Here is a 26370-nt window from a genome sequence, read left to right as displayed (position 1 = left end):
CCTTTTTGAGGATGGAATGATACTATATATTTGAGGCCCTAAAGAGTCAACTAAATATTTATGAGCTAATAAACACTTCAAAGTAGTATAATACAAAATTAACAAACAGCAAAACTGATTAGTCTTTTTATATGTCAATGATGAAGAAAACTGAAAAGATATCATGAAGTCTCATTCATAATAGTCACATAAATAAATACATAGAAATAAACCTAACTAAAAAAACGAAGGGTAGCTACAATTAAAACTTTAAGATATTGAAAAAACAAATTAAAGAAGATAAGACCTCCCATATTTATGGATCAGAAGAATTAGTCTGTGAAAATGGACATCTTACCAAAAGCAATCTACAATCCCAGTGTAATTCCAATAAAAATTCAAGAGTCATCTTCCCAGTTATGGAAAAAATAGTCTTAAATTTTCTATGGAAGTACAAAAGACCAAGGATAACCAAAGCAATCCTGAACAAAAAGAATATTGTAAAAAATAAAAATAAAAAAGAATATTGTGGTAGATATTACTACACCTTATTCTAAGTTATACTACAAAACCATAGTAGTAAGAACAGCATGGAACTAACTCAAAAATCAGACACATACATCAGCTGAATGGAATAGGAGAGTCAGATAACAGTTTCCACAACTATGGCCATATGAATTTTGACAAAGAAGCTAAAAGTATATAGTAAAGAAAAAGCAGCATGTTCAAAAAATGGTGTGGGAATCCTGGGTGTCAACATGCTGGAGAGTAAGATCATAGGATTACCTTTCACCTTGCACAAAACTCAACTCTAAATGGATTAAGGACTTCATACGACACAACCCTTCCAAACTGCTAGAGAATAAAGTAACAGATGCTTTAAACACACAGGCCCAGGTAGAGATATTCTAGAAAGAACTCCAGGAGCACAGAAAATAAAACTACTAATCAAAAAGTAGGACTGCTTGAAACTAAAGGGCTTAGAAAATGAAAAAGATCACCCAGAGTAGAAGAAGAGCTTCTCTCTCTCTCTCTCTCTCTCTCTCTCTCTCTCTCTCTCTCTCTCTCTCTCTCTCTCTCTCCATGTGTGTGTGTCTGTATTTCTGTATCTGTGTCTGTCCATCTGTCTGTCTCTCTTTCTTTCTCTTGCACACACACTAATTAGACATGAACATGAAAAAGAGATTTGCAAGGAAAAAGGTAGTACACTGGGGCAGTGTAGAGGTACAGAAGGATGGGATTGGAATAGTCAATATGCATTATTATTATTACATGTATAAGTTTGTCAAAGAACAAACTTAAATAAAAATTAAATTTAAAATGATGGTTAAAAACAGCAGCAAACAGTGATCAAACTTTTTATGTTCAAGTCTCAATGGAAAAAATAATGATCATGGGAAACTAAGATAATTTATCTCCTCCAAATTATCAATACCAGAATAATGGCACCAAAGCAGATAGATTTAGGTTAATTAACTAAATTAACCCCAGACAAAGAGTTAAATATGATTCTACATATATTCTAAGAAATAAGCAAATATGAATAAAGAGCTAATATAAGGATTCCAACAGAAGATATAAAATAGAATAGGGAATGCTGATGAAAAACCAAAATGAAATTCTGGAAATAAAACACTTAATACAATACAAAGCTAATAAAACACCTTAACAAAAGAGCAGAACCCAGTAAGGACAGAATATGAGGGTATGAGGAAAGGGTAGAAGAATGGATACATGCAGTTAAAGAGGTAAGTTTCTAATGTAGAAACAGAACATGTGTGATCACTGGGACACCATGGAAAGATCAAACCTACAAATTGTGGGCTGAGAAAAAGGAGAAGAATTCATACCAAAAGGAATAGAAAACATTTTTATGCAACTAAAGCAGAAAATTTACTAAATCAAGAGAAATAGAAATACCTTTAAGTACAAGACTCATAAAACATCAAATGGACAAGACTGGGAAAAACCTGCCTATGTCATATTTAAAACACTAAATACTAAAAACTGCAAGATAGAAACACCAAGTTATAAAGGCAGGTCATTAGAGTGATGGCTGCTGCTCCTCGGAACCTTTAAAAACCAGAAAGGCATGGAATAATGTATTTCAAGATCTGAAAGATCATAAATATCAAAAGAAAACCATCCCATGATAAAAGCAGGCTAAATGAGTTTGTAACCACTAACTTGACCCTACATAGGATACTGGAAAAAAAAAACTCTTTGAACTGAAGAGAGTGATAAACATGACCAAGGAGCAAATGGGGGAAAGAACAAGGAAATTAGAACCACAGTTAAGAAAATGAGAATAGGAAAAGACAGAACACTCCATCCAAAGGAAGAACACTACTAACCTATTTTTTTTACAAAGCCAGCATTACCCCGATAACAAAACTAGATAAGGTTCAATAGTAACAAAAGAAGATTGTAGACCAGTCTCCCTACATAGTTGCAAAAAATCACACTAAAATACTTGCAAAAACAAATACAGGAACACATTAAAAAAAACAAACCAATAATAGAGTTGTATTTATTCCAGAAATGTGGAGATGCTTCAACAGAGATAAATAAATGTAATAGCTCATATAAGTCTATTCTAGGACCAAAAAAGAAAAAACTCACATGACCAAGCTAATAGATGCAGAAAAGGTTCCAACACCCCTCATGATAAAAGACCTGTGGAAATTAGGAGTTGATGGTACATCTCTAGACATAATGAATGCTACATACAACAGTGTCTTAATTAAGGTCTCTATTGTTGTGATAAAACATCATGATCAAAAGCAACTTGTGGAGGAAAGGGTTTATTTCAGCTTATAATTCTCAGGTCACACTGCATTACTGAGAGAATTCGGGCAGGAATTGATGGCAGGAACCTAGAGGCAGGAACTGAAGCAGAGACCATGGAGGGACACTACTTAATGGTTTTCTCCTCATGGTTTTCTTGGCATTCTTTCTCATACAACTCAGGACCACCTACAGTGAGCTGTGCCCATTGCATCAATCATTAATCAAGAAAATCTCCCCAGACTTGGCCACAGGGTAGTCATATGGAGGCACTTGCTCAATTGGTATTCCCTCTTCCAGGTTTCTCTAACTTGTGCCAAGTTGAGAAAAAACTAACCAGGACAAACAGACATATTGGCAACATTGTGTGGGCAAATGCCCAAAGCATTTTTGCTAAAATGAGGAATGAGACCAGGGTGTTAATGTTCTTCATTCTTGTTCAATATAGCCCTGGAAGTCGTACCTAGAACAATAAGACAGACAAATAAAAGAAATATAGACAGGAAAAGAATAGGTCAAAGTATCCTTATTTGCAGGTCATCTGGTTTTATAAAAGACAATAATGACCTTGACAGAAAACTATTAGAGCTGAAAAGTACTTAGCAAAGTGGGAAAATACAAAGTTAACATTGAACTAAAAGAACCAAAAATTGTAGCCTTCCTAAATGCCATTTTCAAACAAACCAAGAAAGAGACCTGCGAGATATTCCCTTCACAACTGCCTGCAGAATACCATGTCGTTAATTTAACCAAGGAAAAGAAAGACCTTTACAAGGAAAACTAAAACACACACCAGAAAACTTGCAGAAAGCACTACTGGATAGAAACACCCTGCCTTGTTTATGCCCTGCTGCTGTGCTAAGCACCCTGAGAAAATTAACTTAGGGGAGTTCAAAGCAGAACCAGCTGCTGATGTCACATCCACAACCAGGCAGAAGAGCTATGAAGGCTGGTGCTAGGCTACCCCTTCTCCTTTTTACACAGTGGAAGGTCCAGGCCCAGAAAATGGTGCCATGTACTTTCAGTATGAGCCTTTGTGCCTCAGTTAATTTAACACAACTCCTCAGGTGAATACACAAAGGCTAAATAATATCTCCCAGGTGTGCCCATGTTCTCATCTTCTAAGTGATTCCAGATATTTTCAACTGAAAAATATTATGCATCACGATTTTCCTTGGTCATGGCTTGGAACGACCAATATTGTAAAAATGGCTGCCTTACCAAAGCAATCTAGATTCACTAAAGTCCTCAGCAAAATTCCAATGTCATTCTTCACAAAAACATATTTTTAAAAATCTTTTGGAAGCACAAAAGATCTCAAATAGCCAAAGCAATATTGAGCAAAAAGAAAAAATAATAATAATCTGGAGGTGTCACCATAGCTAATTACAAGGTGCATTACAAAGCTATGGGAAAAAAAATAAAGGCATGGTACCAACATAAAAACAAACATGAAGATCAATGTTATACAAGTTCTACATGTAAAACCATTCAGCTACAGCCACCTGATTTTCACAAAAGAAAATCAGAGAAAAGAAAATAGAGAAAAGAAAGCCCATTCAGCAAATGATATTATATGAACAGAGCATCTCCATGTAGGAGAAGGAAACTAAATCCTTATTTTCATCCTGCATAAAAATTAACTCCTAAATGGATCAAAGATCTTAACATTAGACCACAATAATAAAATTCTGAAACTCCTGGGGGAAAGAAGAGGAAAAATACTTTAGATGTGGGTATAGGTAATGATTTTCTGAGTAGAACTGCGGTTACTCAGAAAATAAAGGCAATGCTTGGCAGTTGGGATCTTATAGAAGTAGGGACAATCTAAACTGCCAAGGGGGTGTTGACTGAGTGGAGAAACTATCTACAGAACAGGAGAACATCTTTGTCAACTATTCATCTGGCAAGTAAATAATTTCTAAATTCCACAAAGAACTAAAAGCAAAAACTAAACACCAAGAGAACGAACAACTCAGTATTGGCATATTCACTTATTAGCTCCAACAAAGCATGTGCATGCACTTGTGTGCTGTTCATAGGTTTCTGCATATAGGATCATGCCTGAACAGGAACAGGTTTACTTCCATATCCCCCAGCTGGGAGTCTTTTTATTTCTATTTCTTGCCTAAATTTCTACCTAGAACTTAAAGTTTCATATAAATAGAATTTTTTAAATCCCTGCTATTTCTGTCATATTTCTAATCTGGGGAAAGATTTCTAGTCTTTTCTCATTATGGATCATGTTAACCTTTAACTCCAAGAATGAAGTCCTGCCTGATCGATTATGGGGTATAATCCTATTAAATGGGCCATTAAGTTGTTTGCAAGTATTTTGCTAGGAATTTTGCACCGGCACTCGTGGGGGATGTCAGTCCACACTTTTATTTCTTTGTAACATGTATGCCTGGCCTGAGTATTGAAGAAATTCTGGCCTTGTATGATTTGTTTGGAACTATTCTCTCATTTTCAGTTGTGTTTGTTTTGTTTTGTTTTGAGGAGGGGTGGTACGCAGGAGTCTTTTATTTTTACCAGAGGCAGATAAAGATTTCTGGTCTTGGATTGCTTTTTAATGGGCAGATTTTTATTACCAGCTTAATCTTCTTATCAGTCACAGACCTACTGAGCTTTCATAATTGTTACGGTTGAAACTGGTAGCATGTGGATTCCTGATGTTTTACGTATTTCATTTAGAGTATCTTATTTTGTTTGCTATACAGGTTACTATAGACTCTCTTTGTAATCTTTATTTCTTTAAAATCAGAAGTAATGCTCTTTCTCATTGAGCTATTGAGCCCTTCTTTTTCTGTTTCAACATATCTAAAAATGTCTCAAATTGTGACTTTTCTAAGAAGCAGGCTTTGGCTTTGTTAGCCTTTTCCTGTTGTTTCTCTTTGCTCAGTATCTATTTTCTTTTTTCTCTTTGATAGAAGAGGCTTATTTTGTTCATCTAGTTTCTTAAAATGTAAGGTTAGAAAAATATCTTTTTTAAATGTAAGGTTAGGTATATCAATAGCTTTTCTCTATTAAAATTTTTCTCTTATCATTTTTCACTACATCTGATAAATTTTGATATATTATTATTTTTATTTGGATCTTTTATTTACTTTATGAATTATTTGACCCAATAGTCCCTTAAGAGTGTGTTATTTATACTATGTGCATGAGTTTTATGATTTTCTTGTTGTTACTGATATCCAATTTTATTCTATCAAGATCTTAAAAGGTATTTCTTGGTGCTTCAGTTGTTAAATTGTATTAAGACTTATTTTAAACCATATCACATATAATATATCTTGAATAGTAATCTTTGCACACTTGACAAAAATATAAATTATATTGTACTTGACTGGACAGGTCTGTAGTCTCTTATCTACAATGTTGGTTAAATACTCCATTTATTGTTGAAATGCTGTCTGCTGATATGCTCATTATTGAAAGTAAAGTTTTAAAATCTTTCATTATTTATTTTCTCCTTTATCCTGACAATGTTCAATTTGCATATTCAGGAATTTTGGATCTTTAATGGGAAATAGCTATTCTCTTAGCTTTTGTGGGCTGCATCTACAAAGGGAAATACTTTCTAGACTTAGAAGGCACAAAGCTGAAAGTCTTCTTTGAATATCCCCTTTCCAGTTTCCTGATATTTCTACATATTTTAATTTCCCTAAAAATCTCATCTTCGCTACTCATTTTGGCAGATGACCCTCCCCACCTCCATTGGCAAGGATAATAATGGCCTTGAAGGTTGGTTCTTTTCTCTGACTAGATGGCTTTGTACAATTGATTTCAAAATAAAAGAAAGGAGGGGGAGAGAGAAATGAGGGAAGAGGAGGACAAGAAAGGAGAGAAGGAGAGAGGAGAGGAACAAAGAGCTTCCTTTCCAATTAGTATAAGTAGCTCTTCATCCATTGTCACTCTTTCTCTGTTCGCAAGATACTTACCTTGCACTTCATGAATTTTTTGGTTTTTGGCCTTCAACATGAATTCAAGGTTTTCAGTGAGATTATGAGTCAAATCAGGATCTCCAGAAATGGAGAAGGGCACGATGGTCTGGCCGTACTGCTCCAAGTCCATCTTCCTGGGAAGCTTTTCAGGTGCCGGAAAGCTTATGCCTTTCATCAGAAGATACATGAGACCCAGGAGTGCCAGCAACTGCAGCAGCAGGAGTTTCCAGTTGCGCCAAGAGAACATTACCCTTTTGATGAACATGGCTCTGAACTGCTGGGTGTAAAGAGCCCACTGCAAGAGGAGAGAAGGTGGCGTTACAGGGGTCACAGACCTTGATGGAAGGCATCAGCACAAATGTCTTCAGCTGGGTGATGACAGATGTGCAGGAGGAAGAACACAGCTGGTAGACCAGGTGCAGTGTGTCCTCTGAAGGCATTAAAGTGTGGCACCTAACTTCACTGTTGGGAATGTCCCCAAAAGGGAATTGTCATTGACAATGACTCTTTGCAGAACACCACACCCATTCTTTTATGTTAAACACCGTCTTTCAGCATTACATTTCACATCAAGTGTCTATGGCCAGCTTTTAGTCTCTGTGGTCTACAGGGTTACAGGATGTCAGGGAACAAAAGAATTTAGTTTGAAGTTGCAGTGTGCAATATATTTTCAATAACCTCTTTGATAACATACAAGAGTATACAATTTTGTCTATTTTGTGAACTTAGGGGGACAACCTGTAGTTGCTTATGGGTTTGTTTTTCAGTTAAATAACAAAGCCCTTTGTTTTAAATAGTTCCTTCTTTAGAAAAGGTATCTAAGAGTCAAAGAAGAACATATTAAGCATATTGCAATTTTAAAATATAACTATTGTATTTTCCTCAACACTTAAATATCCCATGATTCAAACTGGTAAAATATTCCTATTCAGCCAGTGTGTTCTGAATAAAAGAAACCATGCTGGTGCTATCTTTAACTGAAATTAGGTAAATAAGCTATGGAGGAAGATCCTTTCTCTCCCATAATGCTCACGACAGGAAGAAGGCAACATCTACTTTTAGGAGATTGGTCTTACCTATATTTCTAGAATGAGAAAAAAAAGTGTTTTAACCCAGTGATCAGCTTTTCTAGACTGACCTACCAGCTCTGACCTTGCCCTCAAAAACTGAAGAAAATCAGAACAATAGAAATGCCCCACTGTTTATCTATGTTTGCACACAAGGAAGAAAGACAGAGCACGGAGAGTAGGTGACAAGGCAGAGCATCTCATGTCAAACACGGTGCATGCACACTTGGCTATATCCAGCTCCCTGAAATAACCTCATCCATGTTAACTCAGCCTAACCAAAGACAATCATCCAGTAAATGACAGCTGGAAATTACAAAATTCTAGACACTCATACAATCATGGGGCAATCATAAGAAGTGCTACGAAGAAACGTGGACAAATAAACCCATTATCTAAGAATCTCTGCTACACACACACACACATTTTGTAAGGAAGATAAATCAGGAAAGCAACAACACAAATATTAGTCAGTGGGGCAGCATAGGGATTATACACAGGGATTCTGTAACCCAGCCACACCCAGATTGAATTGCCCTTTGTGAATGTGAATAGTGATTGTAGTAATTTGTACCAGCACTCTTCTTCAGCTCCGAATAAACTAACAGCTCTGGGACCTAAAATTAAAACCTTATGAGCAGATTCCAAGATGGCAGCGAATGCTGTGGACCCTGTTTAGAAGCCAAATAAATCAAGTCTGAAAATTGGACTTAATTTCTTAAACAGGAACACCAAGCTCCCTGCCACACTACAGTGGGAGAAACCATAGTGTGCAAGGAACAAACCACAGACAATCTTGTTCACCCCTAAACACGGGAAAAAGCACGGACACCCAGGGAAGCAGACCATCCGAGGCGGCGGCAGCGACAGTGACAGGTGTGGCGGCTGTGGCTCCAGCGACACCAGTGGTATTAGCTGAAGTAGGCCAGCTGCGGGGAACAAAACACCCTCAGAGATAATTGACAGGGATATCCGTGAGATCAGCCGTGGGGCAACAGGGGCTGCAAGGGACTGTGAGCGGTGTCAGTGGGTGACATAGAGTGGCCCAGCACCTTGTCTCAGTGGCAGGCTGCAACCAGTAAGGAGAAAGGGAAGGTCAGACTGCTGGATGGATCAGTGCGCCAAAGCAGAGTGGCCTGCCTACAAAGCAAAAGATTAACAAAACAGAAGTCACACAGCATCTGACATCCAAATCACAAATCCACTGTGTGGTGAATCCCTCACAGGAGATCAAGCAGCCAGAGGAGCCTTATAAAACCATAGAATCTAGGTGGCAGAGATCAAACAAATAAAGATAAAGGAAGGCAGAGTCTGAGAAGGCAGTATAAAAAACAGCTCCCTATCAAAGGTACTCATCCCTGAGACCACCAACTCAGAAAGCCCAAGCCCTCTAAGCAGATACCTAAAGGAAAGAATAAGAGGTCTAATAACAAAAATCAAGACAGTATGGCTCCACCAGAAAGCCCAGAAACCAACAGATACCCTAGTATAGCAGAGTCACAGGAAAATGATCTCAAAACCATGCTCATACAGCTATTTGAGAACTATAAAGATCCTTCCAGGAATTCCAGGATAACACAAACAAACAAATAGAAGCCATCCAGAAGAAACAAGAAACCACAAGCAAACAGGTGAAGGAATTAACTAAAACAATTCAAGACTGAAAACAGAATTAGACAGTATTTTAAAAAATCACAAATCGAGAAAAACAGTGAAATGGAACAATTAAAAAAAGGAAGCAGGAATCCAACAGACAAGCATAACTAACAGAATCCAACACATGGAAGAGAGAATCTCAGGTGCTGAAGATACAATAGAAGAAATTGATACATCTCTCAAAGAAAATCTTAAAACAGAAAAATTGGTGACACAAAGCATCCAAGAAATCAAGGACACCATGAAAAGGGGTAATCTCAGGATTGTAGGAGTAGATGAAAAGGAAAATGCAAAGTCCCAAGGACCAGAAAACATCTTCAAGAAAATCATAGAAGAAAACTTTCCCAATCTACAGAAAGAGATACCCTTGAACATACAAGAGGCCTACAGAACACCAAATATGCTAGACCAGAAAAGAAATTCCTCCCAGCACATAGTAATCAAAACACTAAATCTGCAGAATAAAGAAAAGATATTAAAGGCTGCAAGAGAGAAAGGCAAAATAACATAATGGTAGACCCATCAGAATTACACCTGACTTTTCAACAGAGACTATGAAAGCCAGAAGAGCCTGGATTCAGGTTATGCAGACCCTAAGAGACCACAGATGCAAACCTAGGTTACTATATCCAGCAAAACTCTCAATCAACATAGATGGAGAAAACAAGATATTCCATGATATAACCAAATTTAAACAGTATCTAAACACCAACTCCACTCTACAGAAAAGGAAAAGGAAGGAAAACGTCATCACAACGAGATCAGCCACACCCAAGAAAATGCAACATACAGATAATCACACCTCAGCAAAACCAAAACAGACACTACCACACACAATCACCACTAACTCCAGAATCTAAGGGTACAATAATCATTGGTCACTAATATATCTCAATACCAATGGCCTCAATTCCCCAGTAAAAGACACAGCCTAACAAAATGAATACAAAGGCAAGACATATCAATATGCTGCATTCAAGAAACACATCTCAATAACAAAGATAGACATTAGCTGAGAGTAAAGGGTTGGAAAATTTTTTCCAAGCAAACGGTCTCAGGAAGCAAGTGGGAGTAGCCATTTTAATATCTGATAAAGTAGAATTTCAATTAAAATTCATCAAGAAAGATTGAGAAGAACACTTTGTCCTAATCAAAGAAAAAATCCAACAAGAGGATATCACTATCCTGAATATTTATGACCTAAATATTAGAGCACCTGCATTTGTAAAAGAAATTCTTTTAAAGTTTAAATCACTTATCAATCCCAACACAATAATAGTAGGAGACCTCAACACCCCACTATCATCAATGGACAGATCCTCAAGGCAGAACTTAAAAAAAAAATAATCAAGCTAACAGAGGTCATGAAACAAATGGACCTAACAGACATTCACAGAACTGTTTACCAAAATAGAAAAGAATATACCTTCTTCTCTGTGCCACATGGAACCTTCTCCAAAATAGACCATATAATTGTTCACAAAACAAGCCTCAATAGATATAAAGAATTCAAAGAATCCCCTGCATCCTATCAGACCACAATAGCCTAAAGCTGAGCATCAACAACAATAAAAATTTAACAAAACCCTACAAACACATGGAAACCAAGTAATGTTCTACTCAATGACAACTGGGTCAGGGATGAAATAAAGAAAGGAATCAACTACTTCCTAGAGGTCAATAAAAATGAAGGCACAACATATCCAAACTTTTGGGACACAATGAAAGCAGAGTAAGAGGAAAGTTCCTAGTACTAGGTGCCTTCATAAAGAAACTGGAGACATCGCATATAAGCAACTTAGTGGAACACCTGAAAACTCTAGAAAGAAAGAAGCATACACTCCCAAGAGAGTAGACTGCTGGAAATCATCAAACATGGGCCAGAAATCAATAAATCAGAAACAAAGAAAACAAATCAAGGACTCAGAGAAACCAAGAGCTGTTTTCTTTGAGAAAACCAACAAGTTAGAAAAACCTTAGCCAAACTGACTATAAGGCAGAGAGACACTAACCAAATCAACAAAATCAGAAATGAAAAAGGAGAAATAACAATGGATACTGAGGAAATCCAAAGAATCATTAGGTCTTACTTCCAAAGCATATATGCCACAAAATTGGAAAATATAAAGCATATGGACAATTTCCTTTCTAAATTCCAATTTCCAATGTTGAATCAAGATCAAGCAATCCAATTAAACTGTCCTATATTTCCTAAGGAGATAGAAGCAGTCATCAAAGTCTCCCAACCTAAAATAGGCTTGGGCCAGATGGACTCATGGCAGAATTCTACCAGACATTCAAAGAAGAACTAATATCAATACTTCTCAAACAATTCTACAAAATAGAAACAGAAGGAACATTACCAAACTCATTCTAAGAAGCCACAGTCACCTTATTACCTTAAGGCATGCAAAAATCCAACAAAGAAAGAGAATTTTACACCAATCTGTCTTATGAACATAGATGTAAAAATACTCAATAAAATTTTGGCAAACTGAATCCAAATCACATAAAAAAATCTCACCCATCATGACCAAGTAGGCTCATACCAAGAATGCAGGAGTGGTTCAATATAAGGAAATCCATCAATGTAATTAATCATATAAACAAACTGAAGGAAAAGAATCACATGATCATCTCTTTAGATGCAGAAAAAGTATTCAACAAAATTCAACACCCTTTCATGTTAAAAGTCCTAGAGAGATAGAGGATACAAGGCACATACCTAAACATAGTAAAGGCAATGTACAGGAAACCTATAGCCAACATCAAGCTAAATGACAAGAAACTTAAGTCAGTCCCACTGAACTCAGGGACACGACAAAGCTGCCCACGCTCTCCATTGCTCTTTAACATAGTACCTGAAGTCCTAGCTAGAGCAATAAGACAGCTATGGGAGATCAGGGGGATACATATTGGAAAGGAAGAAGTTAAAGTTTCACTATTTGCAGATGATATGATAATATACATCAGTGATCCCCAAAAGTCAACCAAAGAACTCCTACAACTGATAAACAGCTTCAGCAAAGTGGCAGGATACAAAATTAACATGAAAAAGTCAGTATCCCTCCTGTACACAGATGACAAAAGGGCAGAGAAAGAAATTAGGGAAACCACTCCCTTCACAATAGCCTCAAACAATATAAAATATCTGGGTGTAAATCTAACCAAGCAAGTGAAAGACCTTTATGAAAAAAACTTCAAGTCGCTACAGAAATAAACTGAAGAGGAGATCAGAAAATGAAAAGATCTCCCATGCTCATGGATTGGGAGAATCAACATAGTAAAAATGGCCATCCTACCAAAAGTAATCTACAAACTTAATGCAATTCCTATCAAAATACCAATACAATATTTTACAGAACTGGAAAGGTCAATCCTCAACTTCATATGGAAAAACAAAACAAAACAAAAAAAAAAAACCAGCTAAATAGCTCAATCAATCCTATACAATAAAAGATCTACCAGAGGAATCTCCATCCCTGATCTCAAGCTGTGCTATAGAACAACAGTAATTAAAACAGCATGGTACTGGCATAGAAACAGGCCAATTGACCAATGGAATCGGACTGAGGACCCAGATATACATCCACACACATATGGCCATTTGATTTTTGACAAAGAAGCCAAAATGATACAATGGAAAAAAGAAAGCATCTTCAACAAATGGTGCTGGTCTAATTGGATGTCTACATGTAAAAAATGCAAATAGATCCATATTTACCACCCTGTACAAAACTAAAGTCCAAGTGGATTAAGGACCTCAACATAAAACCAGACACACTAAATCTGTTAGAAGAAAAAGTGGGTAAGACCCTAGAACTCATTGCCACAGGAGAAAAATTCTTGAACAGAACCACCAACAGCTCGGGCTCTAAGATCAACAATTAATAAATGGACCTTATGAGGCTGAGAAGCTTCGGCAAGGCAGAAGATATGGTCAGCAGAACAAAGCGACAGCCTACAGATTGGGAAAAAATCTTTACCAACCCTACATCTAACAAAGGGCTGATGTCTAAAATATATAAAGAACTCAAGAAATTAAACACCACCAAACCAAATAACGCAATTAGAAATGGGGTACAGAACTTAACAGAGACTTCTCAAAAGAGGAATATCAAATGGCTAAGAAACACTTAAAGAAATGCTCAACATTCCTACTCATCAGAGAAATGCAAATAAAAATGACCTTGAGATTCCATCTTACACCTATCTGATTAGCGAAGATCAATAACTCAAATGACAACACATGCTGGTGAGGATGTGGCGGAAGGGGAACACTTCTCCACTGCTGGTGGGAGTGCAAACTTGCTCAACCACTCTGGAAAGGAATATTGTGTTTTCTCAGAAAATTGGCAATAGCTCTACCCCAAGACTCAGCAATACTACTCCTGGGCATATACCCAAAAGATGCCCCACAATGCAACAAAGACATTTGTTCATAGCAGCCTTATTCGTAATAGCCAGAACCTGGAAACAACCAAGATGCCCCTCAATTGAAGAATGGATAAAAAAAAAAAAAAAAGCTGTGGTACATCTACACAATGAAGTACTATTCAGCTATTAATAACAAGGAAATCTTGAGTTTTGCTGGCAAATGGATGGAATTAGAAATGATCATCCTAAGCGAGATAACCTAGACTCAAAAAGACATGCATGGTATATACTCACTCATATGTGGATTTTAAACCAACATGGACAACTTAGGAGAGACTCCACCCAGCAGGGTATAGGGACAGTTACAGAGACTTAAAGCTGGACACTGGACAGAGTCCTGAGTGTGTAGGATGGCCCTATCAGGCCACAGAGGAAAAGATCATATGTGGTACAGGGCATACTAGATAAACTAAGGTCAGAGGTAAGGGGAGGGGAGCTCCCCTATCTAAGGACTAGGGGAGGGAGAGAAAGGGGATGAGAGAGGGGATGGGATGGGGGTAGATAAGGGAGGGGGTGGAATCAGGAGGGGAGGAAAGAGGGAGGTACAATTGAGATGTAAAGAACTCAAACTACAGAACAAGCAGGCAATTTATATTCCTAATCCCACTACACAGGAATAGTTCTGAGACTGGCAGAGATAGAAATGTAAAGGCATAGCGAGGCCTCATGTTGACCACAGATTCTCTCTTAGTATTAGAGTCCACTAATAGTTAGACATGAAGGAAGATTTGCAATGCCTTGGGTCAACCCATACAATGCCCAGAAAACTAGCTTTAATTGTTCTGTGCATCCCACGTACCTCGTACAATTATAATGTTAGAGCTGTATAATACTTGTGAGAAATTATGTTTTCAGAACAAAATAACCAGCTGGATCAGACCTGGCAGGAGTCAGTCCTCCCAGCACGATGGACACTGACATCCTGCATCCTCCTTGTTCCACCCCCAGATGATTCTGTTGCTTTTATCCATCAGATTTGGACAGCTTCCTGGACAACATTGTAGAAAACTTCTGATCCAATTTGGACCACCGTTCCAATCTTCTACTAAGCCTGGAATCTCTCAACATTTAGAAACTGAACCACAAATGCAATCACTAGATTGCCTAACCATCCTCTCCAATTCTCGGAGGCCCATTCCAAGGTTTTATTTGCCACAGTTGAACCTGGGGCAGGGGGCAGGTCTATAGGTTGCTGTTTGCTTGCTTGATCTACAATGCTTATTCTCATCAGGAGGTGGTCATAAGTCATTATTGGTCTTATACAGAGGAAAAATTAGGGGAAACACAGGAATGTCTCTCTTTGCCTTTATTTTGCATATATAGGCAAGGAGATGGGAACTGAAAGGAAAGAAAGGGAGATTTAGGAACATAGAGGGAAGATAGAACAAATGCTAGGTGATTGAACCTACTCTTTAACTCAAGGCCTAAATTGTTACTTATAATGAAGGTTATATCTAAGTCATTGCCATAGAATTTAGTATACTATTACAAAACATGAGCATGTCAAATACTTGGCAGATTTTAACACAAGAATATATATCCTAAGTCTAACAGATAAATATGACTCTATCGATATATGTGGTAAATTAGTTGAATAAGGTCTTCAAAAGCCTCAGAGACACACAGAATATGGCATTTAAAGTTGTTCTCACAGTCCTAAATTTCTTCAACAACTAGACAAGTTAACTCCTGACAACACCCATCCAACCTCAAAGAAGACAATGAGCATCAAAGAACCTCCTTATGGAGATGGCTTCAAAGGTGGCAAACCAACCATTGGGCAAAATGTCCTCGCTCCGGCCACAAATAGAGTCTGCCTAAAAATGGGCATTTTAGATGCAGGCAGAGTCCTCAATAGTTCCTGCCCTGCAAGCAAGTCTGGCCAGAAAGCTGAAGATGAGGCTCCAACATTATACAGTGTATTGGGTGACTGGTCAGGCAGTAAACTGTCTTAAGTCAATTTGTACATTTTGGAAGTTGCTAACCAACACTGCTGGTTCACTCAGGAATTTTTAAAAATTTTTTATTAATTTAGTCTTGTTACATCTCAATGGTTATCCCATCCCTTGTATCCTCCCATTCTTCCCTCCCTCCCATTTTCCCCTTATTCCCCTCCCCTATGACTGTTCCTGAGGGGGATTTCCTCCCCCTGTATATGCTCATAGGGTATCAAGTCTCTTCTTGGTAACCTGCTGTCCTTCCTCTGAGTGCCACCAGGTCTCCCCATCCAGGGGACATGGTCAAATATGTGGCACCAGTCACTCAGGATCCTTCTCAAGTCTTTGAGGGGCATTGAAGACAAGATAGTATGCTTTACAACCAAGCTTAGTTGGTTAGGGGACAAGATCGTCTTAGATTAAGTTAAAGAAGTTAAGCTATTAGAGTTGAGATAGGATAGATATTGAATTTCATTTGGAAATTTAGATCCAAGACAGGAAAGACACTTACTTCAAACTGGACAAGTGCAGATGGCCAAGTCACTATGAATGTAACATGTATAGAACTCATTATCTCATGGTTGTCACATGGTTCTTCCTGCTGTAGGTAGTTTGTTTTATACATGTGTAATAAAATAAACGTTTTTTAAAATTAAAAAAAAACCCTACTAGCAAGATCAACTGTGAAAGTAAAATCTGGGCTGGCATGGTGGCTTAGTGGATGAAGGTGCACGCTGCACAAGCTGGTGGCCTGAATTGGCTCTCCAGAACCCACATGGTAGAAAGAGAGAATTGGCTCCACAAGGCTGTTCTCTGATCTCCACATGTAGAGATACACATGTACACAGGCACATCACAAAATAAGGAAATAAATATAATAAAATAATTAAAACAAGCCTGTTTTTTACCTTCACTATCTCACATCTGAGTTAGGGAATTGAATGAATTACCTTACAAATGTTTCCCTATGTAAATGGGCTCACTCTAAGAACCTCAAAACTCTTCCAAATTAAGCTGGTAAAGTGAAATGTTTCTTTTATTACGTCCAAATATGCTAGCATGGTATTCCTGGGGAAGGTGCTCACCCCAGAATTAAATGAAGTATTAAAGTGTCCTCTTGAGTAATTTGATCTCTCAAAATTTCTGTGCACGTTCATGTTCTGGTTATCTTCGCTTATGCTTTGATCCTCTGCGGGAGCTAAGTGCATAGTCTCAGTGTTCAACTTCAAGTCTTCCATATTACTGACCCTACAAACACACACACACACACACAGAGAGAGAGAGAGAGAGAGAGAGAGAGAGAGAGAGAGAGAGAGAGAGAGAGAGAGAGAGAGAGAGAGAGAGAGAGGGAGAGAGAGAGAGAGAGAATTGTTAATATATGTTTTAAAAATAACTTTTAACTACAATATTCATTTCCTAACTCCTTCCTTTCAAAAATTTTCACGACTAGAGACCTTTTTTCAAAGGGTGTTATATACAATGCTGTCGTTAATGATGGGAAACATATTTTGTGTGTGGGTAAACACTGAATCTCAATAGTCAAGAAACTGCTGGGTGTTCCTGATGATTCCCAGCATCCCCAAATTTCTGGTGCTCCAGATTGAATGCAAGGCTTTTCCTATGTAAGAAAATGACCTTGGACACTGAACTCCAGCCCCAAGGCACAAATAAAGTTCCAAGACAGAGTGGTTTTGTTTTTAGGGTAAAATGGCTATTAAATATCCTACATTTTACAAAATTATAGTGATAATTGTAGTTTTAGTTTTGTGATTTTTCTCATTCTATAGAAGTCTAATATTTTGATACATTTTCTAGACTAAATTAATATATAGATTACTTTATAAAGCAAGTGAATACATAGTTAATTTGTCCTCTTCAATACATGGTTCTATGTTAGAAATGTGCGTGCACACAGAAATGCGCGCGCGCGTATGTGTGTGTTAATATAAAGGAGAAGTTCTACAGAATAACAGACACCACAGTATAAGAAGATGTTAAGGGTTTCTGGGGCAAAGTGGTGCTTTAGAAGATGCTCCTCCGTGTGACATGATGAACAAGAAGAGTTGTAAGACCCAAGATTATTCCAAAGATGGGGTGGGGCCTTGGAAATCATTGAGAGATCACGTCACCTGACATGGGGGCGGAGCTCAGGTTTGCATTAACATTCTAAGGTTGCTGCTTACCTCTTGTGTCGCCTGAGACAAAATAAGAATTGCTTTCAAAGTGAAGTGTAGCTGGGGGCGATGGGGGTAGTTTTGCTCTGACCTTCCTGGTGTATTATTATTACTCACTTGAAGAAAACCTCTTCCATGGTAGTCATGGAGACACCAAAGCCAGAGATGCCCAGCTCTCCTTGTCTTTTCTCTAGGACTGTGAAAAGTTCTGCAAACCTAAAAGATAATGGAGATAGTAGCTGTACAAACATATATGTATATATCCAATATACAGAGGTTATATATGTGTCATGGAAATGCTCATGATGTTGGTGGTTTCCACGTGCCTGACAAATCACAAATGTGGGACACCAAAAGGAAGATACACCAGCAAGTTGCTACAACAAACTGCTTCCCGGTTTTCTAATAATATCATCATTAACTCTGCATATATTGACTGTCTGTTTTCCATGCTAGTTAACATTTAATTTACTTACTGTTGTGCTGGGTTTTGATGAAACCCCAGTGAACACTAGGAGCTGATATGGATGCAAATATACATGGTCTTTTAATTTTTAGCTTAAATTGGGCCCACACTGTCACCAAAACAGATCAGATGTGAGCCCCAAGGACAAGTAGGAAAGAACTTTTATAGATTGTAAGTGGGTTTCTAGCTTGGCAAGCATACTATTGACTGTCCTTTGAACTAATTGGTATTCATCCGGTACAAGTCCAGTATCAAACCACAGATGATTAACTTCTAAGGAATAACTCTTGGGAGCTCTGGGGGAACGTCCGGACTTTTAGTACTTTCCTGATTTCCAGTTCATTGGTTATTTTGTATTTCTGTGCCAAGTGTGTCTTCTATGGGTTTTTCTAGATCCAGAGTTCAGGAGTAGGCCACCCAAATACAGAAATGGAAGTTTTAAGCAAAATGGAGTTACTTTGGTCTACCACTTACTACATGCTATAGCTCCTGTGAAACCCTAAAGCAAATACGATAAATATGTATAAAGTAATAAGAAGTTAAAGACACCCAAAGCAGAAAATGGAAAAATAATGACAAGAGTTAGAGACTGGGTGAAGACTGTCCATCCTCAAGCCAGAGGAGCCTTGAGTGATCTCGAACACACAGGGTTGGTTGCACAAGAATAGCTTTTCTGAAATGTCTTTAAAATCCTCTTATTCCAAGATTCCTACCATTTTTTTTTGACATTCAAGAAATTACAAAGTTTTATATACATGTGTCTTTTAACAAAGAACACAAGCATAGAGCGTCCAGCTATGGGCATGGTGGATGCCACCCTTCTTCTCCACTGGGGAGCAGGTTCCAGCTTGCTCATCTGGAATGGCTGTGCAGTCAGCTTTTCAAGCAACATTTCAAGTCCTCTGCTGGTGCTCTTGATCTTTTCTAAGATAGGATCAGGCCTTTCCGTCCAGCTTTGACCTGGTTTACAACCTCCTGGTCACAGCTCTGCAGAAGCCTGGAAAGAATGATGCGCCCCTCCCCCCATTTGATGCTGGCCCAGGACTTGAGGTTCTTCATCCCAACGTGCTCTATTAACCATTTGAGAACTAGATTTCCTGCAGGATGCTCGGCAACGTGAAGCTCTCCATCCTTGCCACCAGGACACAGTTCTGCTGCCGCCAAACTGGCAATGGCATCCGTGGCAGGCTGAATGTCCCCAGTAGCAGATCGCAGGATGTCAGACACCAACACACATGTAGACTTATCCAATACCACCTCCTGAGCACGTCCTTGCAGGTAGCTTAGCAAAGCCGGAGAGATGGATTCCAAGAGCTTACGCTGGCAGATTGCAGTGTCTTTCTTACTGTGTGCATTGCCATCACCCTGCTGCAGAAGCACAATGATCTCTGGGACCGTGTGGGCAGGGTCTCTGGGACTCAACAAGTACAACAGAACTTCCCTTCCATATTTGTCAGTTACTATGCTGGGTAAGGAGCTGATGATTTCTGATAATATGATTATCTGCCTCACAAGCTTAGTGTCATCAATACAGTCAAATGCCACCAACAGAACCAGGTGAGAGTACTGGCCATTAGCCAGCACCTTTTCAATGTATGTCTTCATTGTTTTCACAATCACTTTCCTGTCCTTGGGTGTACCATGCCACAAGCAGTGCATGGCCACTCTAGCCACCATTGTGTGTGGGGGCCAGGTACACCACTGCTTCCCAGATGGCTTCAATTAGTTCTGATTGAAGTTTTTGGGGTGCATGGGTTAAAAAGTCCAAGAATACTTTATGAACCAGTGAGTGCTTAGTCACAGCTTCCTTTGGGGCCATGAGAGTCAGAATCTGCTTCATTTCATCCATAATAAGCTCGACCTTTCCCAAGAAAAGTCCCGGCTGCAACTCCAGCACCTTGTCCAGGGTTGGGTGATGCACGTGACTTGTAAAGCTGAACCGTGTTTCCATAGAGCTCCTCTGTCAGCATGTTTCTCTGTTCCAAAATGGCTTTGTCATTGCACACATACCCCACAATGGCCGATGCCTCCAAGTGCTGCAGCATCTTCCTCACGTGACCTTTAAAACTTCTGATTATCTCTGCAATTTGTGGTTTACTTCCATACGTGAGAAGTTTCTTAACAATATTCTTGGAATAATTGGCTTTACTTAATTCAACCAAACCACCTTGCAATTCTTCAAAAGCCTGCCTCCTTCTGCTCATTCCCATATTGGATGAAGCACTGGATCACACGCATTGAGTCATGTGCAAAGTCAATAGTTTTCATCTTCCCTTGAGTCAACTTCTGCAAATCAGTCATCGGTTTCGCTATTTTTTTCCTTGTCGTATTTTTTTCTTCTCAGGTTCTCCCAAATGGACTTTACTCGCACCACGATGTGGCCTTGTCACTGAGCTGCCTGCTCTGCCTCAGCTCTTTCTTCTTCTTTTTGAAGTCATCCCATTTGGGTTTCTTGGCTGCTGACTCATCACTTTGACCATCTGGGTGGAATTTCCTCTTCTTGTTGAATGTATTTGCCTTCTGAAATTTGTCCTTTGGTCCCTTGCCCCCTTGTGGCTTGTTCTTGAACTGCTTCACATTTGGGGGGGGGGCAGGTTTTGCGGCACTTTTCCACCTTTCTCAAAGTTCTTAGATGTGACTTTAGGCCCGCCTTCCTTAATGACTTTACTTGGGAAAAATCTTTGAAGAACTAGAATCACTTTTTATGAAATTTGTTCTTTGCTTGTGATGTCTGTGGACTCTTTCCTGTAAACTTTTTCTTCCTTTTGACTTCCATCACAGCACTTCGCACACATGGGGCCGATTCCTGCCATTCTTAAAACCAGCTGTGCTCTAAGGACTGACACAGCCGCAGGACACAAACTCCATGGTGGAAACTTCTGTCAAGAGTTTCTTATATTTTGAATTGAAGTGGGATATGATCTTTTTTTCTCTCACAATCAGAAACAAGGACAAGTTTTATACATTATTCTAGTGTGTTTTACATGACCATAACAAGTGTATGCACACACAAGTTAACAAATGCATGGTGTACCTTTAAGGTTGCACTAGAAATCCAAGAGTTAAAACTGATTCTTTCTGAGGAGAGATTTGATGGATTTAAAACCCTTAATTCAGTTTATGCATTAATGTAGTGAAAAGCATCTGTTGTTCTTTCTCTCTCTCTCTCTCTCTCTCTCTCTCTCTCTCTCTCTCTCTCTCTCTCTCTGTGTGTGTGTGTGTTTATTATCAACATTTCAGTTTTTATATAACAAAAAGTGACTTCAAAATAAAATGCAATGTTAAGTAAAAATTATATATATATATAATAAACATATACACGTTAGAGAACAATTCAAAAACAGAAAAAAAAATGAAAAATTATCAGCATTATTTTTATCATTGTCATTTTCTGGATTTTTCATAGAAATACAAAAAATTATTCAAAACTTCTCAGAGAAATGTAAAGATTCCAAATAACGAAGAGAACCTGAGCAAAGGACTCAGCTGGAGACATCACGTGACGTGAATCTATAATCTAATAGAAAAACGAGGTCACCAAAACAAACTGAACAATGTGACAGAAAAAGGATCTCAGGAGCAAAACCATGCAGTTGACAATTGATTCTTGTTTTGTTTAGTTGTTTATTTGTTTGTTTGTTGGTTGGTTGGTTGGCTTTTTGAGACAGGGTTTCTCTGTGTAGCCCTGGCTGTCCTGGACTCAATGTTGTAGACCAGGGTGACCTCAAACTCACAAAAATCTGACTGCCTCTGCTTCCTGAGTGCTGGTATTACAGGCATGAGCCACTGAACCCATCAACAGTTGATTTTTATCACAATGGAGAAAGTTTATTTCATAGATGGTGCCGTGGAAAGCTATTCATATACAGAAGAATCAAACTGAACCTTATTTTATACTATATGTGGAAAAAAATCAGCCTATGATGCTAGCAAGGGCTACATAGTAAGACCCTGTTACAAAAAACAAAAATCTTCCCCAAATGGATTAAATATTAAACATGAAACCTGAAAACTTAAAACTACTAGAAGAAAACAGAGTAGAGCATTCATGACATTGATCTAAACAAATAATTCCCCTTAGATTAAATTCTAAAAGCATAGCCAACAAGACCAGTTATAAAGAAAAGTTCCCTGCAGCTGCTGGGGACTGTGCTGATGTCCATATGGATGTCTGTAGTCTGTGTATCTACTGAAGGCCATGCTGAATCCATGGTCCTGCTGGGGCTAACTAAGGGAGTATTAATATCTGTGGCCTGTGTTATCACTGAAGACCATGAGGATGTCCATAGTTTGTGCTACCACCTGAAGCCATGTTGATATGAGTGGCCTATGCTGATACGTGAGGCCATGATGATGTCTGTAGTGTGTGCTGCCACCAGGGGCCATGTTGGTGTCCATTGCCCATGCTATGGCTTAGGCTGTATTGATGTCCATGATCATGATGTCCATGTGGCCAATCAGAGACCACATTTTAGGATCCATGATCTGTGATGCTGATAGAGGCTATGTGGATGTATGTGGTCTGTGCTGTCACCTGAAGCCATGTAGTCATTCATAGGCCAGACTGCCACCAGGGACCACATTGGTGCCCATGCCCTGGAGGCCATGTTGATGTCTGGTCTGTACTGCCACCAGGGGCTATGCTGAGGTCCATGGCACATGCTGATGCCAGAGATCATATGGAAGTCTATGATCCATGCTCCCACTGACTGCAAATGGCAAGAAAGCTAATTTTGCAGTGGTATTGATGGCTGCAGACTCACAGTTGAGAGAGTCATAGAAGGCTTCTGTGATAACCCCTACCCTCCCATAGCCTGCTCCCCTTGCAAAGTAACAGCTTAGACAGAAAACCATCGAAGATAACTCTTAGGAACAGTGATAAGGATGCTAAAGTGTAGCTCTCCACAACTGATGGCTTCTGGAAGGGGCTGGGAGCATGCAGGTAGGGAATAACTCAGTTTTCTTTAAGGGGCTGGCCACCAAGAGTTTGACCATGCTCCAGTAAGGATATGGGCAACACAAATTAGACTTGTGGGGGTTTCCCTTTTTCTTTTTTTAAAATATATTTATTAATTTATTCATATTACATCTCAATTGTTATTCCATCCCTTGTATCCTCCCATTCCTCCCTCCCCCCATTTTTCCCTTACTCCCTTTCCCTATGACTGTGACTAGAGGGACCTCCTCCCCCTGTATATGTTCATAGGGTGTCAAGTCTCTTCTTGGTAGCCTGCTATCCTTCCTCTGAGTGCCACCAGGCCTCCCCATCCAGGGGACATGGTCAAATATGGGGCACCAGAGTTCGTGTGAAAATCAGACCCCACTCTCCACTCAACTGTGAAGAATGTCCTGTCCATTGGCTAGATCTGGGTAGGAGTTCGAAGTTTACTGCTGAGTTCGGTGCACAGTCCCAGCCCTGAGACCCTTTTTCTTTCTTCTACTTTTTGGGGTGGTCATAAGGGTGGTGTACACCTGGAGGACTGGGAAGTGAGTGTGATTGGGGTGCATTATGAAAAATTCCCAAATAATTAACAAAAATATTATGTTGGAGAAAAGAAAAGAAAGCTAAAACCCTTCTAAATTAATGCTAGAATAAGGAGACAGCTCATATTTTGAGGTAAACATCTGCAACTATAGACTTTGTAGAAATATTTGAAGGAGAAGGAACTCAATCTCAAGGAAACAAACAATCCAATCAAAATGGGGAAAGATATAGACTCTTCTCGAATGAAGATTTACAATTTTTTAGCATAACTAAAAAACAAGGAAATAAAATTTAAAATCACAGCAAATATCACAGTCGTGAGAGCAGCTGTATTAAGAGAGACAAACGTACATTCTGGAGAAGTTGGGGGAGAAGGTGACTCTTATTTATCCATAGAGGTGCTGTGATCTTATTTATCCATAGAGGTACTCATGGAAATTCCCAGAAAACTGTAAGTAATGTGCTACATGATCCAGCCACCCACTTCTGCTTACATGGCTAAGTGACTTGAGATCAGCATCCCTAAATTCCTTTGTGTGTTACCGCGTGAGTCACAGTAACTTAGATACAGGAGTGACATGGCTTTAAAAAAAAAGGACACTACGTTATGTAGGCGCACAGAACAGTACTGTACAGCCTTTAAAAATAGGGAAACATGGTTGTTACCTGTGTCAACCCACACATATCTAGAAGACATCTTCAGGGAAAAACCATAGCCATGGAAATCGCACATGAGTTCATGTGCAAAAGAAATCTAAAACTTTGAACTCACAGAAATAGAAAGTACAATGGAGGCATCAGATCCTTGTGGGGTCGGGGGTGGGGTAGGATGGGGATGTGACTGTTGACCGAAGAGTACAAATTCCCACTTATGTGGGAACAGTAAGTTTCACTGATCCCTAGCACAGATTGGTAGCTATAAATCTGATGTACTACATACTTCTAGGTTTTTCTGCAAAATTGGTATATGAGGTAATGTATTTATCAATTACTTAATTTGATCATTCTGTAACATAACCATCTATTAAGGGGTCACAATGTGTGTGTGTGTGTGTGTGTGTGTGTGTGTGTATCAGAAAACACTAAAACCTTTTTATAGAACAAAATAAATTCACTTGTCTCTACTCAGGAAGAATAAAAAATATCAGTATAGTGCCCTGCCTTATCACTAATCAATGCCAGTTTTCTTATGGACACTACTTTTTATGACATCCTTTTGTACAATTAGTGAAATCGTAGAAAGTAAATGCTCTGATGAGTATGTTTCAAAAGACAAGTGGCAAGCATCTATTTGCCAAGCCCGAGGAAACCTGGAAAGGTCATAATAGTGCTGGGTGACCCAACACCACTGTGCAACATTTCTGGGTCCTTACCTGTGTGTGTACTCCTTCGGCAGGATAAATGACAATTCAGCTGCGACATTGGTCTCTACCTTGGCAGTTGGTATGTATTTCCTAATTAGATGGGAGATTTCTTCAACATCACAGTCAGGAGTCTTCACCATGACCAGGTGGTAGCCCACACCTGAAAAGATCCATTTAGAGGGTCAAGTGGGGCCACTGAATATTTTCAGCTAAAGCTTGCTTAATCTCCAAAATCCAGGTTTATTAGTTGCATATGATATAGCCTTCCATATTCTATAATATAAAGACACATGTGCATGCTGTGTCATCAAACAGCTGCACATGCCATCAAGAACTTAGCATCCAGCACTATTAATGTTTAGCTTATTCTGAGTGGCCCTCTGTCCCCAGGCTCAGATATGCCTGGTAGAGTACAAGGTTGAAACCAGAAGGAACTAACTTGACTCAAGTGCCTGGATCCACAATCTAGAGTGAAGAGAGGTGGAGAAGAATGTAATGAGAGAAGCAATGGCATCACGAGTCTCAGAAACGTGCTGACCTATAGACCAGGATGGCAAGGCAGCTCAGGACTGACTGCCTCCATGCCTCAGGCCACTGCTTTTCTGTAATCCAACAGCTAGAGACAAGATGGTAGGCAGATTTTTAGGCTATTTAGTCTACCGTCTTCTCAGACGGTCATTCTCTGAATAAAGCAAGGTTTTATAGATTTAAGTTCTGGCTCTGATTACTGACTTCTGCAAATGGCAGGTGGCAGTGGGCCCTGATATTCTGGTTACACATAGAGAAGAGGGTGTGGTGTGTGTGATGTGCTGTAAGTCACTTGTTTACAATTTAAAGAAGTGTACTCCTGCATGCGTGTGCATGTGCATGTGTGCGTGTGCATGCATGTGCATATGTGCATGCCTCTCTCTGTGTGTGTGTGGGGGGGGGTGTATGGGATTGAACGTATGACTATGAGCATATGATCTTCCATTGAGCTACAATCCCCAACTTTTAATGAATGTGTTACAACAGCTACCAAATACTGCTACCAGAGGCCAGAGTGAGGCAACAGCAATAGAAGTTAATGCA

General features: G+C 39.0%; 1 protein-coding gene and 1 pseudogene across 1 annotated transcript in view; both read right to left on the bottom strand.

Annotated features, from left to right (window-relative positions):
* The window catches only part of LOC127189924 (phospholipid-transporting ATPase ABCA3-like), a 98262-nt gene that overhangs the window by 33274 nt on the left and 38618 nt on the right, over positions 1 to 26370 (bottom strand). The window contains exons 15-18 of the mRNA XM_051146981.1: positions 25309 to 25459; positions 18102 to 18200; positions 16896 to 17058; positions 6711 to 7008 (exon numbers count right to left, since the gene is read on the bottom strand). Coding sequence (XP_051002938.1) covers positions 6711 to 7008; positions 16896 to 17058; positions 18102 to 18200; positions 25309 to 25459 — 711 coding nt within the window. The remainder of the gene's footprint in view (positions 1 to 6710; positions 7009 to 16895; positions 17059 to 18101; positions 18201 to 25308; positions 25460 to 26370) is intronic.
* On the bottom strand, positions 19160 to 21226 carry LOC127190127 (pumilio homolog 3-like; annotated as a pseudogene).

Source organism: Acomys russatus, chromosome 5 (genome assembly GCF_903995435.1).
Source record: "Acomys russatus chromosome 5, mAcoRus1.1, whole genome shotgun sequence".
Classification (NCBI taxonomy): Eukaryota; Metazoa; Chordata; class Mammalia; order Rodentia; family Muridae; genus Acomys; species Acomys russatus.
The sequence above is the reverse complement of the archived record's forward strand: the minus strand, read 5'-3'. Positions and strand labels throughout refer to the sequence as shown.